Below are 19,149 nucleotides of genomic sequence, written 5' to 3' on the forward strand. Positions count from 1 at the left end.
GCCACCTAGCCTATACTCTGTCTGTGGTCTTCTGTGCCCTTCCCCTATCTTCATGACTTTGCATTTGGCAGGATTAAATTCGAGAAGCCATTTGCTGGACCAGGTGTCCAGTCTGTCCAGGTCTCTTTGAAGTCCTGCCTGGTCCTCATCAGATTTAATTCTCCTCATTAACTTCACATCATCTGCAAACAGGGACACTTCTGAGTCTAACCCTTCCGTCATGTCGTTCACATATACCAAAAATAGCACTGGTCCTAGGACCGACCCCTGTGGGACCCCGCTCGTCACAGGTGCCCACTGTGATACATCATTACGTACCATGACTCGTTGTTGCCTCCCTGTCAGGTATTCTCTGATCCATTGCAGTGCCCTTCCTGTTATATGCGCCTGATGCTCTAGCTTCTGCACTAATCTCTTGTGAGGAACTGTGTCAAAGGCCTTCTTGCAGTCCAAGAAGATGCAATCAACCCACCCCTCTCTCTCGTGTCTTACTTCTGTTATTTTATCATAAAACTCCAGAAGGTTTGTGACACAGGATTTGCCTTCCGTGAATCCGTGCTGGTTGGCATTTATACTCCTGTTCCGTTCCAGGTGCTGCACCACTCTCCTCCTGATAATCTTCTCCATAATTTTGCATACTATACACGTCAATGACGCAGGTCTATAGTTTAGTGCCTCTTTTCTGTCTCCTTTTTTGAAAATGGGAACTACATTTGCCGTCTTCCATACCTCAGGTAGTTGCCCAGTTTCCAGGGATGTGTTGAAGATTGTGTTAAGTGGCATGCACAACATATCTGCTCCCTCTCTAAGGACCCACGGGGAGATGTTGTCCGGTCCCATTGCCTTTGAGGTATCGATGTCCCTTAGCAGTTTCTTCACCTCCTCCTCATCTGTATGTATGTCGTCCAACACTTGTTGGTGTATTCCTTGCTGGTGTCCCCATCTGGTCTGTCCCCCCAGAGTCCTTCCTGTCTCTACTGTAAATACTTCCTTAAATCTCGTGTTGAGCTCCTCACATACCTCTTGATCGTTTCTTGTGAGTTCTCCACCTTCTTTCCTCAGCCTTATCACCTGGTCCTTGACTGTTGTCTTCCTCCTAATGTGGCTATACAGCAGTTTCGGGTCAGATTTGACTTTCGATGCTATGTCGTTTTCATACTGTCGCTGGGCCTCCCTCCTTATCTGTGCATACTCGTTTCTGGCTCTTCTACTAATCTCCTTGTTTTCCTGGGTCCTATGCCTCCTGTACCTTTTCCATTCTCTGTTGCACTTACTTTTTGCCTCCCTACACCTTCGGGTAAACCAAGGACTCGTTTTGGTCTTCCTATTATTTCTGTTTCCCTTGGGAACAAAACTTTCCTCTGCCTCCTTGCACTTTGTTGCCACATATTCCATCATCTCGTTTACTGATTTTCCTACCATTTCTCTGTCCCACTGAACCTCCTGCAGGAAGTTTCTCATACCTGTGTAGTCCCCCCTTTTATAGTTTGGCCTGTCCCCTTCAGTTCCTGTTACCTTCTCCACTTGTAACTCTACTATATAGTCAAAACTCAGAACCACATGATCGCTAGCTCCAAGGGACCTCTCGTAAGTGATGTCCTCAATGTCTGAACTGCTCAGGGTGAACACAAGATCCAGTCTTGCTGGCTCATCCTCCCCTCTCTCTCTGGTTGTGTCCCTGACATGTTGATGCATGAGGTTTTCAAGTACCACATCCATCATCTTGGCTCTCCATGTTTCGGGACCCCCATGTGGCTCCAGGTTTTCCCAGTCGATCTCCCTGTGGTTGAAATCGCCCATTACCAGTAACTTTGCTCTGCTCGAGTGAGCTCTTCTTGCCACCTCAGCCAGTGTGTCCACCATCACCCTGTTGTTTTCTTCGTACTCCTCTCTTGGCCTCCTGCAGTTCTGTGGTGGGTTATACATCACTCCAATGACTACTTTATGTTCTCCGGACTGAATTGTACCTACAATGTAGTCTCTTTCTCCAATCATGTCCATGCCTTCCATTTCCTGTGTGTGTGTGTATGTGTGTGTGTGCGTGTGCGTGTGTACATTCATACATGCATACATGGATACAATGAGGCTATACACAATATTGTTGGTAAGTGTTGAAGTGCATATATTGAGTGTATGTGTCACAGGTGTTAAGACACAGGTATTGAGTGTATGTGTTACAGGTGTCAAGACACAGGTATTGAGTGTATGTGTCACAGGTGTTAAGACAGGTATTGAGTGTATGTGTCACAGGTGTTAAGACACAGGTATTGAGTGTATGTGTTACAGGTGTTAAGACACAGGTATTGAGTGTATGTGTCACAGGTGTTAAGACAGGTATTGAGTGTATGTGTTACAGGTGTTAAGACAGGTATTGAGAGTATGTGTCACAGGTGTTAAGACACAAGTATTGAGACAGAGGTAGAGTACATCTCTCACAGGTATTTAGTGTATGTGTCACAGGTATCATAATCGTACCTGGTATTTTCATCGTGTCAAAGTGTACCTGGTGTATAGCTCAGTCATAACCCCTGATGAAACACTGGCTGTAAGGGTCATTGTGACAGTTATTAACCCGTCATCTTGAACCTTAGTGTAGAAGACAGCAGCTCCAGGCTGATCAGAGATTACTTACCAGTTACGAAATTAATTTTATCGGAATTTTAAAATGATATAACCTGAAGGAGGGAGGAATAAGGAAGGGAGGGAAGGAGGGAGGAATAAGGAAGGGAGGGAAGGAGGGAGGGATAGGGAGAGATGAATAAATGGAGTTACTGCATAAAACCATTGTTTATTCTTTATAAATCCCTCAATTACTACATTAAACCAGTGTTTGGGTTTATAAACCCCGTCGACGGATGTGTCGCGCGGGTGTGTCGTGTGGGTGTATCGTGCAAGTGTGTCGAGCGGGTGTGTGAACACTGGGTGATGGCTGAGGTGGGGGGTATTGATTACCTAAGTTGTGAAAGTGACGAAGTCTCCCGCCTATGTTGCTATCATCAGTGCTTCAGGGCTCCACCATCACCATAACACCAGGTCAGACACTATCATCAGTGCTTCAGGGCTCCACCATCACCATAACACCAGGTCAGACACTATCATCAGTGCTTCAGGGCTCCACCATCACCATAACACCAGGTCAGACACTATCATCAGTGCTTCAGGGCTCCACCATCACCATAACACCAGGTCAGATGCTATCATCAGTGCTTCAGGGCTCCACCATCACCATAACACCAGGTCAGACACTATCATCAGTGCTTCAGGGCTCCACCATCACCATAACACCGGGTCAGACACTATCATCAGTGCTTCAGGGCTCCACCATCACCATAACACCAGGTCAGACACTATCATCAGTGCTTCAGGGCTCCACCATCACCATAACACCAGGTCAGACACTATCATCACTGCTTCAGGGCTCCACCATCACCATAACACTAGGTCAGACACTATCATCACTGCTTCAGGGCTCCACCATCACCATAACACCAGGTCAGACACTACCATCACTGCTTCAGGGCTCCACCATCACCATAACACTAGGTCAGACACTATCATCACTGCTTCAGGGCTCCACCATCACCATAACACCAGGTCAGACACTATCATCACTGCTTCAGGGCTCCACCATCACCATAACACCAGGTCAGACACTATCATCAGTGCTTCAGGGCTCCACCATCACCATAACACCAGGTCAGACACTATCATCAGTGCTTCAAGGCTCCACCATCACCATAACACCAGGTCAGACACTATCATCAGTGCTTCAGGGCTCCACCATCACCATAACACCAGGTCAGACACTATCATCACTGCTTCAGGGCTCCACCATCACCATAACACCAGGCCAGATGCTATCATCAGTGCTTCAGGGCTCCACCATCACCATAACACCAGGTCAGACACTATCATCAGTGCTTCAGGGCTCCACCATCACCATAACACCAGGTCAGACACTATCATCAGTGCTTCAGGGCTCCACCATCACCATAACACCAGGTCAGACACTATCATCAGTGCTTCAGGGCTCCACCATCACCATGACACCAGGTCAGACACTATTATCAGTGCTTCAGGGCTCCACCATCACCATAACACCAGGTCAGACACTATCACCACTGCTTCAGGGTTCCACCATCACCATAACACCAGGTCAGACACTATCATCACTGCTTCAGGGCTCCACCATCACCATAACACCAGGTCAGACACTATCATCAGTGCTTCAGGACTCCACCATCACCATAACACCAGGTCAGGCACTATCATCAGTGCTTCAGGGCTCCACCATCACCATAACACCAGGTCAGACACTATCATCAGTGCTTCAGGGCTCCACCATCACCATAACACCAGGTCAGACACTATCATCACTGCTTCAGGGCTCCACCATCACCATAACACCAGGTCAGACACTATCACTAGTGCTTCAGGGCTCCACCATCACCATAACACCAGATCAGACACTATCATCAGTGCTTCAGGGCTCCACCATCACCATAACACCAGGTCAGACACTATTATCAGTGCTTCATTGTTCCACCATCACCATAACACCAGGTCAGACACTATTATCAGTGCTTCATTGTTCCACCATCACCACAACACCAGGTCAGACACTATCATCAGTGCTTCAAGGCTCCACCATCACCACAACACCAGGTCAGACACTATCATCACTGCTTCAAGGCTCCACCATCACCACAACACCAGGTCAGACACTATCATCAGTGCTTCAAGGCTCCACCATCACCATAACACCAGGTCAGACACTATCATCACTGCTTCAAGGCTCCACCATCACCATAACACCAGGTCAGATGCTATCATCAGTGCTTCAAGGCTCCACCATCACCACAACACCAGGTCAGACACTATCATCACTGCTTCAAGGCTCCACCATCACCATAACACCAGGTCAGACACTATCATCACTGCTTCAAGGCTCCACCATCACCATAACACCAGGTCAGACACTATCATCAGTGCTTCAAGGCTCCACCATCACCATAACACCAGGTCAGACATAGTATTGACCTACACAATGCTCAAAGGACTTGTTAAAGTGGTCACGGAATTACAGTTTAAGTTTATTTAGGTACAGGTACACATAAATACAGTTACACAAATTATCGTACATAGTTACATATGTGTAAATTACCCACCATGATAACCCAAAAAAGTCAAAGTGACTTATTACCACTGTGGTTCTTGTGATATTTTGTTTAAACCTTATGTTAAAACAGGTAGTATTGTATGGTAGTACAGTTTATGGTGGTACAGTGCATGTTGGTACAGCGTATGGTGGTACAGTGTATGGTAGTACAGTGTATGGTGGTACAGTGCATGTTGGTACAATGTACGGTGATACAGTGTACACTGTTACATTGTATGGTAGTGCAGAGTATAGTGGTACAGTGTATGGTTGTACAGTGTACTGTGGTACAGTGTACGGTGGATGCTGTCAGGGTAATCGCTATTAAGTCTACCCATTATCTGTAGTGACGTCATCTTATCTCATTATACTAGGTCCCTCGATCCTCTGTACCACCATACACTGTACCACCATACACTGTAGCTGTACCACCATAAATTGTACTACCATACACTGTACCACGATCCCTTTGTGCAGTAGCCGCTAGATTACGTTCCTTGCATATTTTTTTCAGTGTTAGGAATCAAAATCAATATGGTAAAGTAAGTTCATTTAGGTACAGGTACACATAAGTACAATTATTAAACATAGTGTCTCAGACCGAGTCGCGGGGGCGTTGACCCCCGAAAACCTCTCCAGGTCTCCAGGTCTCCAGGTGTAAATTATTTTGGATAACCCGAAAAAGGTCAAAGTGACTAGGGGAAGTGAAGACAGTTTTATAGTACCTTGAGTAGGTGGTCGGGTGGCCGTGTGAAGCTCTCGTTTCACACTGTGAGGGTCCGGGTTCGATTCCCAGCGAGGGTAGAAACATTGAGCGTGTTTCTTTACATCGGTTGTCTATGTTCACCCATCAGTAAATGGGTACCTGGGTGTTAGTGGACTGGTGTGGGTCGCATCCTGGGACAAAACTGATCTAATTTGCGGGAAATGCTCTGCATAACAAGCGGCTTTCTATATAGTAGTATGTCACTGATGTCAGCTATGGTCTGTATACCTTGTACATGTACTGGTAGTAAATAAAGATATTATTATTATTATTATTATTATTATTATTATTATTATTATTATTATTATTATTATTGTACAGAAGTAGAGGAGTGGACCAGAATACCTGAACATGTCAAGTCCAGTCTTAGTATGAACCAGTACAGGAAGAGAGCTACACAACGGAAGAAGAGGGATTTATAGAATAATTAGTTATTAAGTTTAGTTAGGTACATGTCCGCATAAGCATAATTATCATACATAGTAGCATATGTGTAATAAGATATTACAAGGAATCTCAACGGAATTAAAACACTTAATCTGACTTTACTGGGTTATCCTGGCGGATAATTCACCCATATGTTACTATATAAGACAACTATAATCACTCAAAACTTGTATAAATGCACTTACGTGTTTCTTATCTTACCTTCTGTACCCAAATAAGCTTATAACAGTTACCCCTTATAAAGTTACACGTACTATTTTCTATGATTTTGAGGAATTTACGTTTTCTTTTAAAATTGTGGAGAAACTTTACTTTTCCTGGATGGTTTTCCTGTCACACTCCATCACACAGGATGATTTTCATACATAAGGTGATATAATTACCAACTTAAGCTCAGAAACCAGAATATCCTCAAGCGTTCTTATTATTTTTATTATTATTTGCAGGGAAGCGCTAAAACATAATAATAATAATAATAATAATAATAATAATAATAATAATAATAATAATAATAATAATAATAATAATAATAATAATAATAATAATAATAATAATAATATTTATTTCTAACAGTACATGTACAACGTATACAGACCATAGCTGACATCAATGACATACTATATAGAAAGCCCCTGATTATGCAGAGCATTTCCCTCAACTTAGGTTAATTTTGTCCCCAGGATGCGACCCACAAGACCTAAGCGGACAATAACCAAGTCTTTAAATGGGCCTCAGAAACAACACAAAGTTCATGGAAGATAAATCTCAATTACTCCGCTATGGAAAACTCCAAGAAATAAAAACTGGATCGGAGTATAAAGCAAATTCCAGCCACACAATAGAGCGAAAAACTAATGCGAAGGACCTGGGAGTGATAATGTCAGAGAATCTCACGTTCAAAGATCACAACAATGTATCTACCACATCTGCTAGGAAAATTAGAATGGATAATGAGAACCTTCAAAACTAGGGACGCCAAGCCAGTGATGATTCTCTTCAAATCGCTTGTTCTCTCTACGCTGGAATATTGCTGTACACTAACGGCCCCTTTCAAGGCAGCTGAAATTGATGACCTGGAGAATATACAGAGAACTTTCATTCCACCTGTAAGTACAATAAAGCACCTTTGACCTGTGCTCTTTTGGAATGCAGGCTAGAAAGATACATGATAATATACACCCGGAAAATCTTAGAAGGACTAGTCACAAATCTACACACGGAAATCACTCCCTACGAAAGGAAAAGACTCGGCAAGAGATGAAACATTCCCCAATGAGAAGCCGTGAGTACGCTAAGAGATAGCACAGTAAGTGCCAGAGGCCCAAGACTGTTCAATTGCCTCCCATCATACATAAAGGGAATTACCAACAGACCCCTGGCTATCTTCAAGAAGGCGCTGGACAGGCACCTAAAGTCAGTACCTGTCCAGGCGGGCTGTGGCTCGTACGTCGATTTGCGTGCAGCCAGCAGTAACAGTCTGGTTGATCAGGCCCTGATCTACCACGAGGCCTGGTCGTGAACCGGGTCGCTGGGCCATTGACCCCAGAAACATCCTCCAGGTATACACACCAGTCGACTAACACCCAGGTACCTACTTACTGCTAGGTGAACATGGAGAGCAGGTCTCTTAAGGAAACACGCTCCAGTTTTTCCACCCGTACTGGGGATCGAACCACGGACCTCATTGTGTGAGATGAGTGTGTAGGCCTCACGCTTTGACGGATCACAACAGTGTTACTAACTAGGAGGAAAATGATAGGCCCGGTGGCCTGGTGGCTAAAGCTCCCGCTTCATACACGGAGGGCCCGGGTTCGATTCCCGGCGGGTGGAAACATTTCGACACGTTTCCTTACACCTGTTGTCCTGTTCACCTAGCAGCAAATAGGTACCTGGGTGTTAGTCGACTGGTGTGGGTCGCATCCTGGGGGACAAGATTAAGGACCCCAATGGAAATAAGTTAGACAGTCCTCGATGACGCACTGACTTTCTTGGGTTATCCTGGGTGACTAATCCTCCGGGGTTAAAAATCCGAACGAAATCTTATCTTATCTCTTATCTAGAACCTTCAAAACAAGAGATGCAAAACCAATGGTGGTCCTCTCCACTTGGCTGGAATATTGCTGTACACTAACAGCCCCAGAGGCAGGCGAAACTGCAGATCTAGAGAGTGTACAGTTATTACAACCAAAACTAAATGCTAGACCCACAAGGATTATACAGCACTGTAGAGAATGTACAGAGAACTTTCACTGCATGTGTAAGTTCAGTTCAGCACCTTTATTTCTGGAAACGCTGGAAGTCCCTTGACCTGTACCCCGTGGCGGACCTACATTTTTGTGGCCCTGAAGCTTGAACTGTTATGGGGGCTCCTTCGCAATCCCATCTCATACTGGAGACCCAAACATTTTAAGCAATATAGACTAAAGTTGTTTCTTGATCCGCTCCGGGTTTAGGGGCCCTAAAGTTTAGGCTTCATTAGTTTTATAATAGGTCCTCCCCTGCCTGTACCCCTTGGAACAAAAGCGGGAAAGAGACATCATAATTTATACCTGGACAATCTTAGAGAGACTGGATTCAAATCTGCACATAGAAATCACTTCCTAGGAAAGCAAATTGTTCGGCAGGAGATGCAACGCAGTAAGTATAAGGGACCCAAGACTTCATCAGCCTCCCATCATAAATAAGGGGAATTACCAACAAACTCCTGATCAGCCGGGCTGTGGTTTGTACGTTGGACTGCGAGCGGCTAGCAATAACAGCCTGGTTGATCAGGCCTTGATTCATCTGAGGACTGGTCATGGACAGGGCCGCGGGGGCGTTGACCCCCGTAACACTCCGTAATAGCTTGACAAAGCTCCTGGAGAGTGAAACGTTGCCACAATTAAATGTCACATTAGTTGCATCTGTGGCCATTTACCTAACATTTTGTCAGTAATTCTGTCATTTTTACTAATCATAATCATGTTTGATCCAAGGAAGGGGAGGATAGCTCCAATACCTTGGATTAAGGGCCCACCACCAGCATCAAGGCGAACCCCCCTCCAGGCTTTGAAGGGAGACTATAATGTACACTGGGACCAGTTGCTAGGTGCCTCAGGGCGCCAGGGGTGGACCTGGGGTTGGTTGGGGGAATTGGGGTAGGGGGAAGTTGGCATGGACCACTTGAGTGGGTTAGTGGGGGGATGGGTAGTAGGTGTTGAGATGAGATGGGGGTGCATGACCTGACCCGCCCCGGGGTGTGTCCTGCCCCGTGGTGGGGGGAAGTGTCCTTCCCCGGGGTGCCACCCCCTCTTCATCGCGTTACATATGTTATTACACTCACCGGGAAGACCTGAACCCGTATGGGTCATTCACTCCCAAGGCTGTGTAGAGGCTGCAGCCTCCAGCCTAGTGCCAGTCTCACAGGGCGCTACTCAACATCCACTTATCATTCCCCCTTCCTTAGCACCCCCTTTCCCATGGGTGACCCCCTTAGAATTTAGCGCTCCCCAGTGAATATACCAACAATAACAGCCTCACGGATTATATCAGGAAACCAGCGCCAAACCCGTATGTGTCGCAGAAGCTCTCTCTGATCATGGCGTGCGATTCCCGTAGATTTTTTTCCTTCGCCTTCTCGTGGCTAGGCTTTAACCACATTATTTTTTTTAATAATAATAATAATAATATTTATTTCTACAAGTACATGTACAAGGTATACAGTCTATAGCTGACATCAATGACATACTACTATATAGAAAGTCCCTTGTTATGCAGAGCATTTCCCGCAAATTAGGTCAATTTTGTCCCCAGGATGCGACCCACACCAGTCCACTAACACCCAGGTACCTGTTTTACTGATGGATGAACAGTGACAAGAGGTGTTTTAAGGAAACACGTCCTAATCTTTCCACCCGTACCGGGGATCGACCCCCGGACCTCAGTGTGTGAGCGTTAAGACCGTAGGGTTAATGCAGCTCATGGTGGGAAGGGGAGTTAGTTTAAGTTTAATATGTTTATTATGCACCCCATACCCATCCTGTGGGCGGTAGTCAAAAGATTACAGAGGTACATAATTGGTCCAGGGACTGGGCCTCAAAGTTTTGATAGCTGAGCAAGTTACAGAGGCAATGAATTCACAATTTACAAAGGTAATGAACTCACAATTTACAAAGGTAATGAACTCCAGGTAGGTCTAGTCACAATCATGACAAGTTACAAAGGTATTTACAGATTACAGAGGTACACAATGGGTCCAGGGACCGGGCTCCAAAGTTTTGATGGCTGAACTAGGTACAAGGTAATGAACTCACAAGTGGGGAAGGGGAGGCAATCAGGTTCGTTACAAGGAAACGGAGGCTACTGTCCAATTTTATTGTATCAAGAGCCCGTCATCGGCATCAAGGTCTTAATGAGTATATACTAGGATACTTCTATGTATATAGCTTATAGCTTATGTTTCCTTAAGGCGTCTGCTGCCCCTGTTCACCTATCAATATAACAGGTACCTGAGTGTTAGTCGACTGGTGTGGGTCGCATCCTGGGGATAAACTTGCCCTAGTACAGCATAACAAGGGGCTTTCTATATAGTAGTATATCACTGATGTTAGTTAGGCCTGTATACCTTGTACATGTATTTGTCGAAATAAATATTATTATTAACAAATCTGAGTGTATATACACAGAGCTACACACCACGGGGAGTATATACCATTATCCGATCTGCACACTTTTGGGTGTCTGTGTGCCCAGTGCTTGGCATGGGTGGACACAGCATAGCAACAAGCACAGGGTGGGTGCATGCAGGTGGTGGGTGACGGGGGTGGGTGACGGGGGTGGGTGACAGGGGTGGGTGACGGGGGTGGGTGACAGGGGTGGGTGACGATGGTGGGTCAGCCTTACACAGCCAGTAAGAACACGTGCATATATACACTTCCACCAATGAAGCTTCAGATATTGTGGGCGGAGCTGCTTTACAGTTCACTCCTTGGGGGAGGATAGGGAGGGGTGGGGTCTTTACTGCCAAATGGCATTGGGGGAACAATGTATACTACCAATATTAGCTATTTCTCTCTCCCTCGATCATCCTGAATCCATCAGATGGATTTAATACATCGTTTCTGTGAGTACCATTTACCAGGATAGTTAGCGTGGTAGTGGAACAAGGTCAGTTACCAGCCATGGTAACTACAGTTGGGGGATGGTGCAGTGATGAAAATGAAACGAAGTTCACACCAGATCAAGGCACCTAGGTGCACTGAGTGCTCACAGTAGGTGCTGAGTATACTGGTACAGCTGGTGGGAGACACAGGCATCATGAGGCCACAGACAAACATGACAACGTGTAATTGTGTGTTCTGTTGCAAGACGTCCTCAGTGGGGGACAAGCTAGACAATTGGTCCATAAACACACACACGTCAGACTACAGACCCTTCAAGCAAATTAAAACATTTGGTAAGTCATGTTTGTTACTGTCATGCAGGGCCGGATTAAGGCATAGGCTGTAACCCAGGATCCTCAGCCAGCCGGTTATACTATACCATCTTTTCCCACCATATATACACTGAGAGGTGTATTTCTCTCAGCGTATATACAACTGAGAGTAATTTAAACTCTATTTTAGGTAGTAAAATATTCTTGTCTGATGGTGGAAAGATTACGTAACAACATTACGCTAGTGTAGTCGATAGGCTTTCAACTCAATTAACCAACCAGCCTCTCCATTCATTGTCAGGCTAAGTAAGGAAGTTTATTCAGGCATACACAAATAGTTACATATATGCTATGTATGATAATCTTTGTAGAGCACCTAGGATAACCCAAAAAAGTCAGGCTGGATCCACTGGCATTATATCCCTCTCAAAAAGAGGGGTGTCTTGATGCTTGTTAAAGGCTTTTAATCCAAGGAATCAGAGGTATCCCTTTCCTCTCTTCGAACCTGATTCTTTATCCATTCCCTAGGCCCTGCAAGATTCACTTGCAGTCTTGCAAGATTCACTTGCAGGGAGTCTTGCAAAGTTACAACTCTTACTATTGTCTAATGGTAGGAATTAATTTTTTATCATGGTTTAAACCTTTTGTGATTTAAGTCTCCCGTTCACTGTGCATTTACTTGTTTCTCAGTAGCGCTTTGTGTATCCCTGCTAGTTGTTCGCGTGTATTCCTGTTACTTGCAGGTTGTTTGCGTGTATCCCTGCTAATTACGCTACAGCATCAATACAACAGTTAGTCTTAAGATAGTTTTACTTATGTTCCTACATAGTTACTTTCAACTATTTACTGCAGCTTCTCCCATCTTCAAGATCTCGTGTTTAGAATGTAAATACAAGTATTTGTTCTCAAATTCTACTTTCTAAAATCTATTACCACAAGACACGAGTTATAATATTTATCTCACTACCTCCACACGACGCATCGATTGTTTAAAACTATTAATTTCCTCTCATATTAATATATTACAAAGGATCCCAGTGTAAATAAGTTACACCGTCTCACTTTTTGGGTTATCTTAGTCACCTAGTGGGTACTTTACACACATGTTATTGTAAATACGAACAAGTGGTATTTAATTAATAACACTGCGACTAGCCGAGGATTCGAACCCGTGTTTTAGCCTGCCTTATGGTGAGCGAGAGAGGCGGGCTAAAACATGGGTTCGAATCCTCGGCTAGTCGCAGTGTTGTTGATTAAATACCACTTGTTCGTCGTTACAATAACATGTGTGTAAATTGTCCAGTACGATAATCATGGTGTAAATGACCCAGTGACTTGCTTCCATTTGTGTTCCTCCTACTGTATCGTCTACCTGGAAGGTGTTGGGGGGGGGTCAACGCCCCCTCGACCCAGTCCTTGACCAAGCCAGATAATTTGGTACAGGAACTGTTCAAATATTAACCTATTGCTAGTATTTTTACTAGCAAAATACTTTTTTTAAACACAAGGACACCAATGGAAATAAATCACTTTGACATTTTTGGGTTATCATGGAGGATAATTCACACATGTTAAACTATGCATGATAACTGCACTCATGTACCTAAATAAACTTACTTAGGGGCAAAGTTTCTCCAGTGGTGCCACTGAGACTGCCTCAGCAGCCAGCTGATTCAAGAGTGTCCATCTATACTTTCTGGTGCTTCTATGTAGATATTTGTTTATCTTCAAGCTTCTCATGGTTTTATTGGTCTGTCTCAACAATAACGCTAATACCTCAATTGGTCATGAGATAACATTGTAACTTACACGAGAGGCAATAAATAAATTTATATTAAGAGTGAGCGGCAACTATTTTCTGGGTATTTTTGGGCAGCCGGTGAACGGGGCACTGCTTTCACCCCCACGATGCTCGCCACAAACTTGTCTATATTGGCAGTTTTAAGGCAGGTGAAGCAAACGTCATTAAATCTGCAGGGATTGGTAACATCTCCATATTACGAACGTTCAACTCAGCCTGAAGTACCCAGGTTCTAGGTTAGGGCTGGGTTGTCTACACTGTGTCCTAATTTAGCATGTTCGTTGAAAACATCGTAGCATTAGTTTCCATGTGATAACTTATGAATGCCTTTCCCGACTCCGTATCTTAAACACTAATATTTAACCGCACTATAAACTTATGCCGCACTTGGCACTATCCCTTTCGCATGCGTTGACGTAGAGGGGCAGGGGCACTGGGATCGCACAGCGACACATTAATGTACTTAAAAATATTTGTTAAAATGTAAACAGTTTTTGATGGCTCGGTGATGAATTAGTAATGACGTTATCAGGACCTGTCATCCCTCTATCACTAGTGTACTCTCCTGTGGCTTTACCCGGTCGAATTATGAGACGGGAAATGTACTTAACGACCTGTTTAGAAACTATTTTTCGAATGCACTTGTCGATAAACACATGGCCTGTTTTGTGTGTATTCGCCTATGGAGGAGCTGGGATAGTCCTAGCTCCTGTTCCCGCTTCGCAACTTGCCATTTTTTTTCTCTCCTATCCATGTTGGTTCCACCTCTTCCTCTAGGTTTTTACTTCCTGACCACTCTGAGACTATAAAAATGCTTCCTGACACCATATGATTCGCCTATTTACTTCTCGCCTCTCAAACAGCCTGTCCTGGTCTACACTACTAATTCCTGAATATTTTGTACATCTCTGGTCCTTCTTTCCTCCATTGCCGTCAAATTTAATTCCATTAGCTTATCCTCGTAGCTCGTACCCTAGTTACACTCTGCACTTTCTCATTTCTTGACAAGCTTTCTCGGGCGTGGGTTCCATGCTGGTGATCTATACTTAGGCCTGAGATTCCTGTACGCTACTTCGATTTACCAGACCAGCATTGGCTGTATTGTTGATTAGGTTGATGCAAGCCTCAGGCGATATGCTAGGCACTTAACTTTCTTTGTGTGATGTCTACAGCCTTTCTCCTGGCTCCAGAGTCAATACTCAGCGTCCAGTTTTCTGGCCCCTTCACCAATCTTTAAAACCTTGCATCTGCTGGGGTTCAATTTAAGCAACCGCCTATCTAATCAATCTTGAAGGTTGTCTAGATTCGTTTGTTGACTCCATATCCTTTCCTGTTTGTACTGTCATTAGGCATGTCGTGTGTATGGAGAGGGAGGGCAGAGGGCAGAAGATAGCTTGGACAGTGTGAGAGGCAGGAAGTCCCAGACAGCGTGTGTAGTAAGATGCAGGAAGCACCAGACAGCGTGTGTAGTAAGATGCAGGAAGCACCAGACAGCGTGTGTAGTAAGATGCAGGAAGCACCAGACAGCGTGTGTAGTAAGATGCAGGAAGCCCCAGACAGCGTGTGTAGTAAGATGCAGGAAGCCCCAGACAGCGTGTGTAGTAAGATGCAGGAAGCCCCAGACAGCGTGTGTAGTGAGATGTAGGAAGCCCCCAGACAGCGTGTGTAGTGAGATGCAGGAAGCCCCAGACAGCGTGTGTAGTGAGATGCAGGAAGCCCCAGACAGCGTGTGTAGTGAGATGCAGAAAGCCTCAGACAGCGTGTGTAGTGAGATGCAGGAAGCCCCAGACAGCGTGTGTAGTGAGATGCAGGAAGCCCCAGACAGCGTGTGTAGTGAGATGCAGGAAGCCCCAGACAGCGTGTGTAGTGAGATGCAGGAAGCCCCAGACAGCGTGTGTAGTAAGATGCAGGAAGCCCCAGACAGCGTGTGTAGTGAGATGTAGAAAGCCCCAGACAGCGTGTGTAGTGAGATGCAGGAAGCCCCAGACAGCGTGTGTAGTGTAGTTTGAGAGGCAGAAAGCACCAGACAGCGTGTGTAGTGTAGTGAGAGGCAGGAAGCACCAGACAGCGTGTGTAGTGTAGTTTGAGAGGCAGGAAGCACCAGACAGCGTGTGTAGTGTAGTTTGAGAGGCAGGAAGCACCAGACAGCGTGTGTAGTGTAGTGAGAGGCAGGAAGCACAAGACTGTAGCTACACGACCTTGCTGTGTGGTTTTGGCAAGTACCACATTTCTTCGTCCATTTCCCTTCCTTCGTCTCTTCTCCTCCCCTCCTGTGTGTTCTCAAAGTAACGCTCGTGTTGCTCTCTGCACTACAGCGTCAGTGTGTCGCCACTCTGACCTGCAACACACCACACAACAGCTATTTAATTATTGCTTCCTCAATTCCATGTGTTGCAGTGTCATATTGCTATCGTAAACGGTTGCTTCATGAAGGGTGTGATCACTGGTTAATGGTTCAGTGTGACGTGTGAGTGAGACAAGGTGTTGCATACTGATGCAATGTGTACAGAGTGATATACGTACACGTGTACGACCCCGTCGCCAGGCACAGGGTACGTACACACGCGCACACTCACGTGGCTGTGTAGGCGCCAGAAAACCTCCATCCATTCAGTCATGTACACACACTGGTCTGAGATACACGTCTGTGTTAACTGCAGGAACTGTGGCAGCCAAGGTGGTGCTCCTGTCACCACTCACATCACCTCGTGTTGGTGCTTGATGTGTTGAGTTTTAGCTCCTGGGCCCCACCACCTGTTTTCCACCTCGCCTTGTGAACATCTGTTACTGTTTAACAAACTGTTTACTTGTATATAAAGCTTGTACACCTCTAAAAGTGAGATTCCTTAATTGGTGTACGAGTACTTGGCCAAGCAAGGCGTGTCTACTTGATCGAGTAAGCTGTTGCTGCTTGCTGAAGCAGCTGTGTGTGGGAAATTCAAGAGAATATTCTTGATCAATGGTGTGTAGAGCCTCACATAATTAACACCTCCATACACTGAGGGTGTTGAGGTACACCTGGCCGTCATCTGTGGCAGCATCCAACATGAAACTCTACGAGATGAAGTCTGCAGGTATGTAGTGTATTGGAGTGTTAGCAACCAGGAGGACCTGGGTTCAATCCCCGGGCAAGGTGAGTTGTATCTCCTAACACTTCCTGCACCTGTTCACCTAGTAAATAGGTACTTGGAAAGTACCTGATTTGTGTAATTATGTACCTAAATAAACTTATCATGGGACCTATACTTGAGACTGCAGAATTACAAATATAGCCTAATATACAAGAAAAATACTAGTGTGTTATCGCCAGTTAGTTTTATTCAATAAACTGATACCAAAACTTTAAATTCTTGAATACAACAGCACTGAACTAAAATACAACAGCACTGAACTAAAATACAACACAACCAGAACTCTCCCCCCCCCAAAAAAAAAATCCAGAAATGTGGGTATTCCCTCAAATTCACTATTATCCCCCAAAACATCCCTGCTCCCTTGAACTACCTAACTATCCATCCACCTGTGGTATCCTGCATGGGATAAACAGCTAATCTCCTAAAACCTGTTGTTACTAAGAAAAACAAATCCTCCTAAATACTCATTCAGGCTCCAGACGATACGCCTTATTAGTTAAAATTGATTTCACACTTTCTACTGTACTCGCCTAGATGTGGTTACATGGGTCGAGTCACGGCTCTTGTGCACGATATGTCTAGAGGACTCGACTCCAGTCATTAACCCAAAACTGAAATTATATCTGGCAGCTGCAATACACTGAAGTCTCTGGACATTATCGTGTACACTTCAACCTGTTCCAAAAAATAGGCGATTGAAAGTCCCAAAAATTTGGAACAACCTGAAATATACGAAAAAAAATCTCCATTTAATCAGGCTTTAACACCGTTAAAAAAGGATGATTAAATTTTACGTTATGTTATATCCATAAATTATCTGTAATTTCAATAATTTGGTGTCGCCTCAATCACGTCCAAAAAAAAATACAGATCATCGAACTGATATAAATTCTGTGATATATTTGTACTTCCGAAATTTTTTTCCGCAATCTCTTGTGCCCGAAATAAATTACACAAGTTTATTCAGGTATACACAGTTACAAAAATTATCATACATAGCAGCATATATATATAAATTACAACCCAAAAAAGTCCGTGACTTATTTCCATATGGGTCCTTTTTACCTTGTAAAGCTGTACCGATACTCAAAATATTTTGCATATTATTCTATGCTTAGATTGCTGCAGCGCTGCGACCCTAGTGGGTTTAGCGCTTCATTTTATATATCTAAATTATAATATGTAGGCCTAGTTAATAATTTACCGGAAATACCTTGCATAATTAGTGGCTTTCTTCTGTATCAGCGCTGTATACCCCTTGTGGTTTAGCGCTTCTTTTTGATTATAATAATTCTTCTGTATCAAATTGTGTGTATTGTAACTCCTGTGTAGCCCAAAAGCAATGAAGAATTGTTACTAAGTACCTACTTATTGCCACGTACCTGCAGTATTGTTACTAGGTACCTACTTATTGCCACGTACCTGCAGTATTGTTACTAGGTACCTACTTATTGCCAAGTACCAGCAGTATTGTTACTAGGTACCTACTTATTGCCACGTACCTGCAGTATTGTTACTAGGTACCTACTTATTGCCACGTACCAGCAGTATTGTTACTGGGTACCTACTTATTGCCACGTACCTGCAGTATTGTTACTAGGTACCTACTTATTGCCACGTACCAGCAGTATTGTTACTAGGTACCTACTTATTGCCAAGTACCAGCAGTATTGTTACTAGGTACCTACTTATTGCCACGTACCTGCAGTATTGTTACTAGGTACCTACTTATTGCCACGTACCTGCAGTATTGTTACTAGGTACCTACTTATTGCCACGTACCAGCAGTATTGTTACTAGGTACCTACTTATTGCCACGTACCAGCAGTATTGTTACTAGGTACCTACTTATTGCCACGTACCTGCAGTATTGTTACTAGGTACCTACTTATTGCCACGTACCTGCAGTATTGTTACTAGGTACCTACTTATTGCCACGTACCTGCAGTATTGTTACTAGGTACCTACTTATTGCCACGTACCTGCAGTATTGTTACTAGGTACCTACTTATTGCCACGTACCTGCAGTATTGTTACTAGGTACCTACTTATTGCCACGTACCTGCAGTATTGTTACTAGGTACCTACTTATTGCCACGTACCAGCAGTATTGTTACTAGGTACCTACTTATTGCCACGTACCTGCAGTATTGTTACTAGGTACCTACTTATTGCCAAGTACCTGCAGTATTGTTACTAGGTACCTACTTATTGCCAAGTACCAGCAGTATTGTTACTAGGTACCTACTTACTGCCAAGTACCAGCAGTATTGTTACTAGGTACCTACTTATTGCCAAGTACCAGCAGTATTGTTACTAGGTACCTACTTATTGCCAAGTACCAGCAGTATTGTTACTAGGTACCTACTTATTGCCACGTACCTGCAGTGTTTACTAGGTACCTACTTATTGCCACGTACCAGCAGTATT

General features: G+C 44.3%; 1 protein-coding gene across 3 annotated transcripts in view; it reads left to right on the top strand.

The window, feature by feature from the left end:
* The first annotated feature begins 11,528 nt into the window (after window positions 1–11,528).
* Window positions 11,529–19,149, top strand: part of LOC128686973 (microtubule-associated proteins 1A/1B light chain 3C) — a 47,440-nt gene continuing 39,819 nt past the window's right edge. The window contains exon 1 of one of the 3 annotated variants that reach the window (XM_053774302.2): window positions 11,529–11,805. In XM_053774302.2, the coding sequence (XP_053630277.2) occupies window positions 11,667–11,805 (139 nt within the window). In that variant the 5' untranslated portion in view covers window positions 11,529–11,666. Of the gene's footprint in view, window positions 11,806–16,022; window positions 16,660–19,149 lie in introns of those variants that run through there. The other 2 variants (XM_053774301.2, XM_053774303.2) reach the window with 2 other exon arrangements.

Source organism: Cherax quadricarinatus, chromosome 7 (assembly GCF_038502225.1).
Source record: "Cherax quadricarinatus isolate ZL_2023a chromosome 7, ASM3850222v1, whole genome shotgun sequence".
NCBI classification, from domain to species: Eukaryota; Metazoa; Arthropoda; class Malacostraca; order Decapoda; family Parastacidae; genus Cherax; species Cherax quadricarinatus.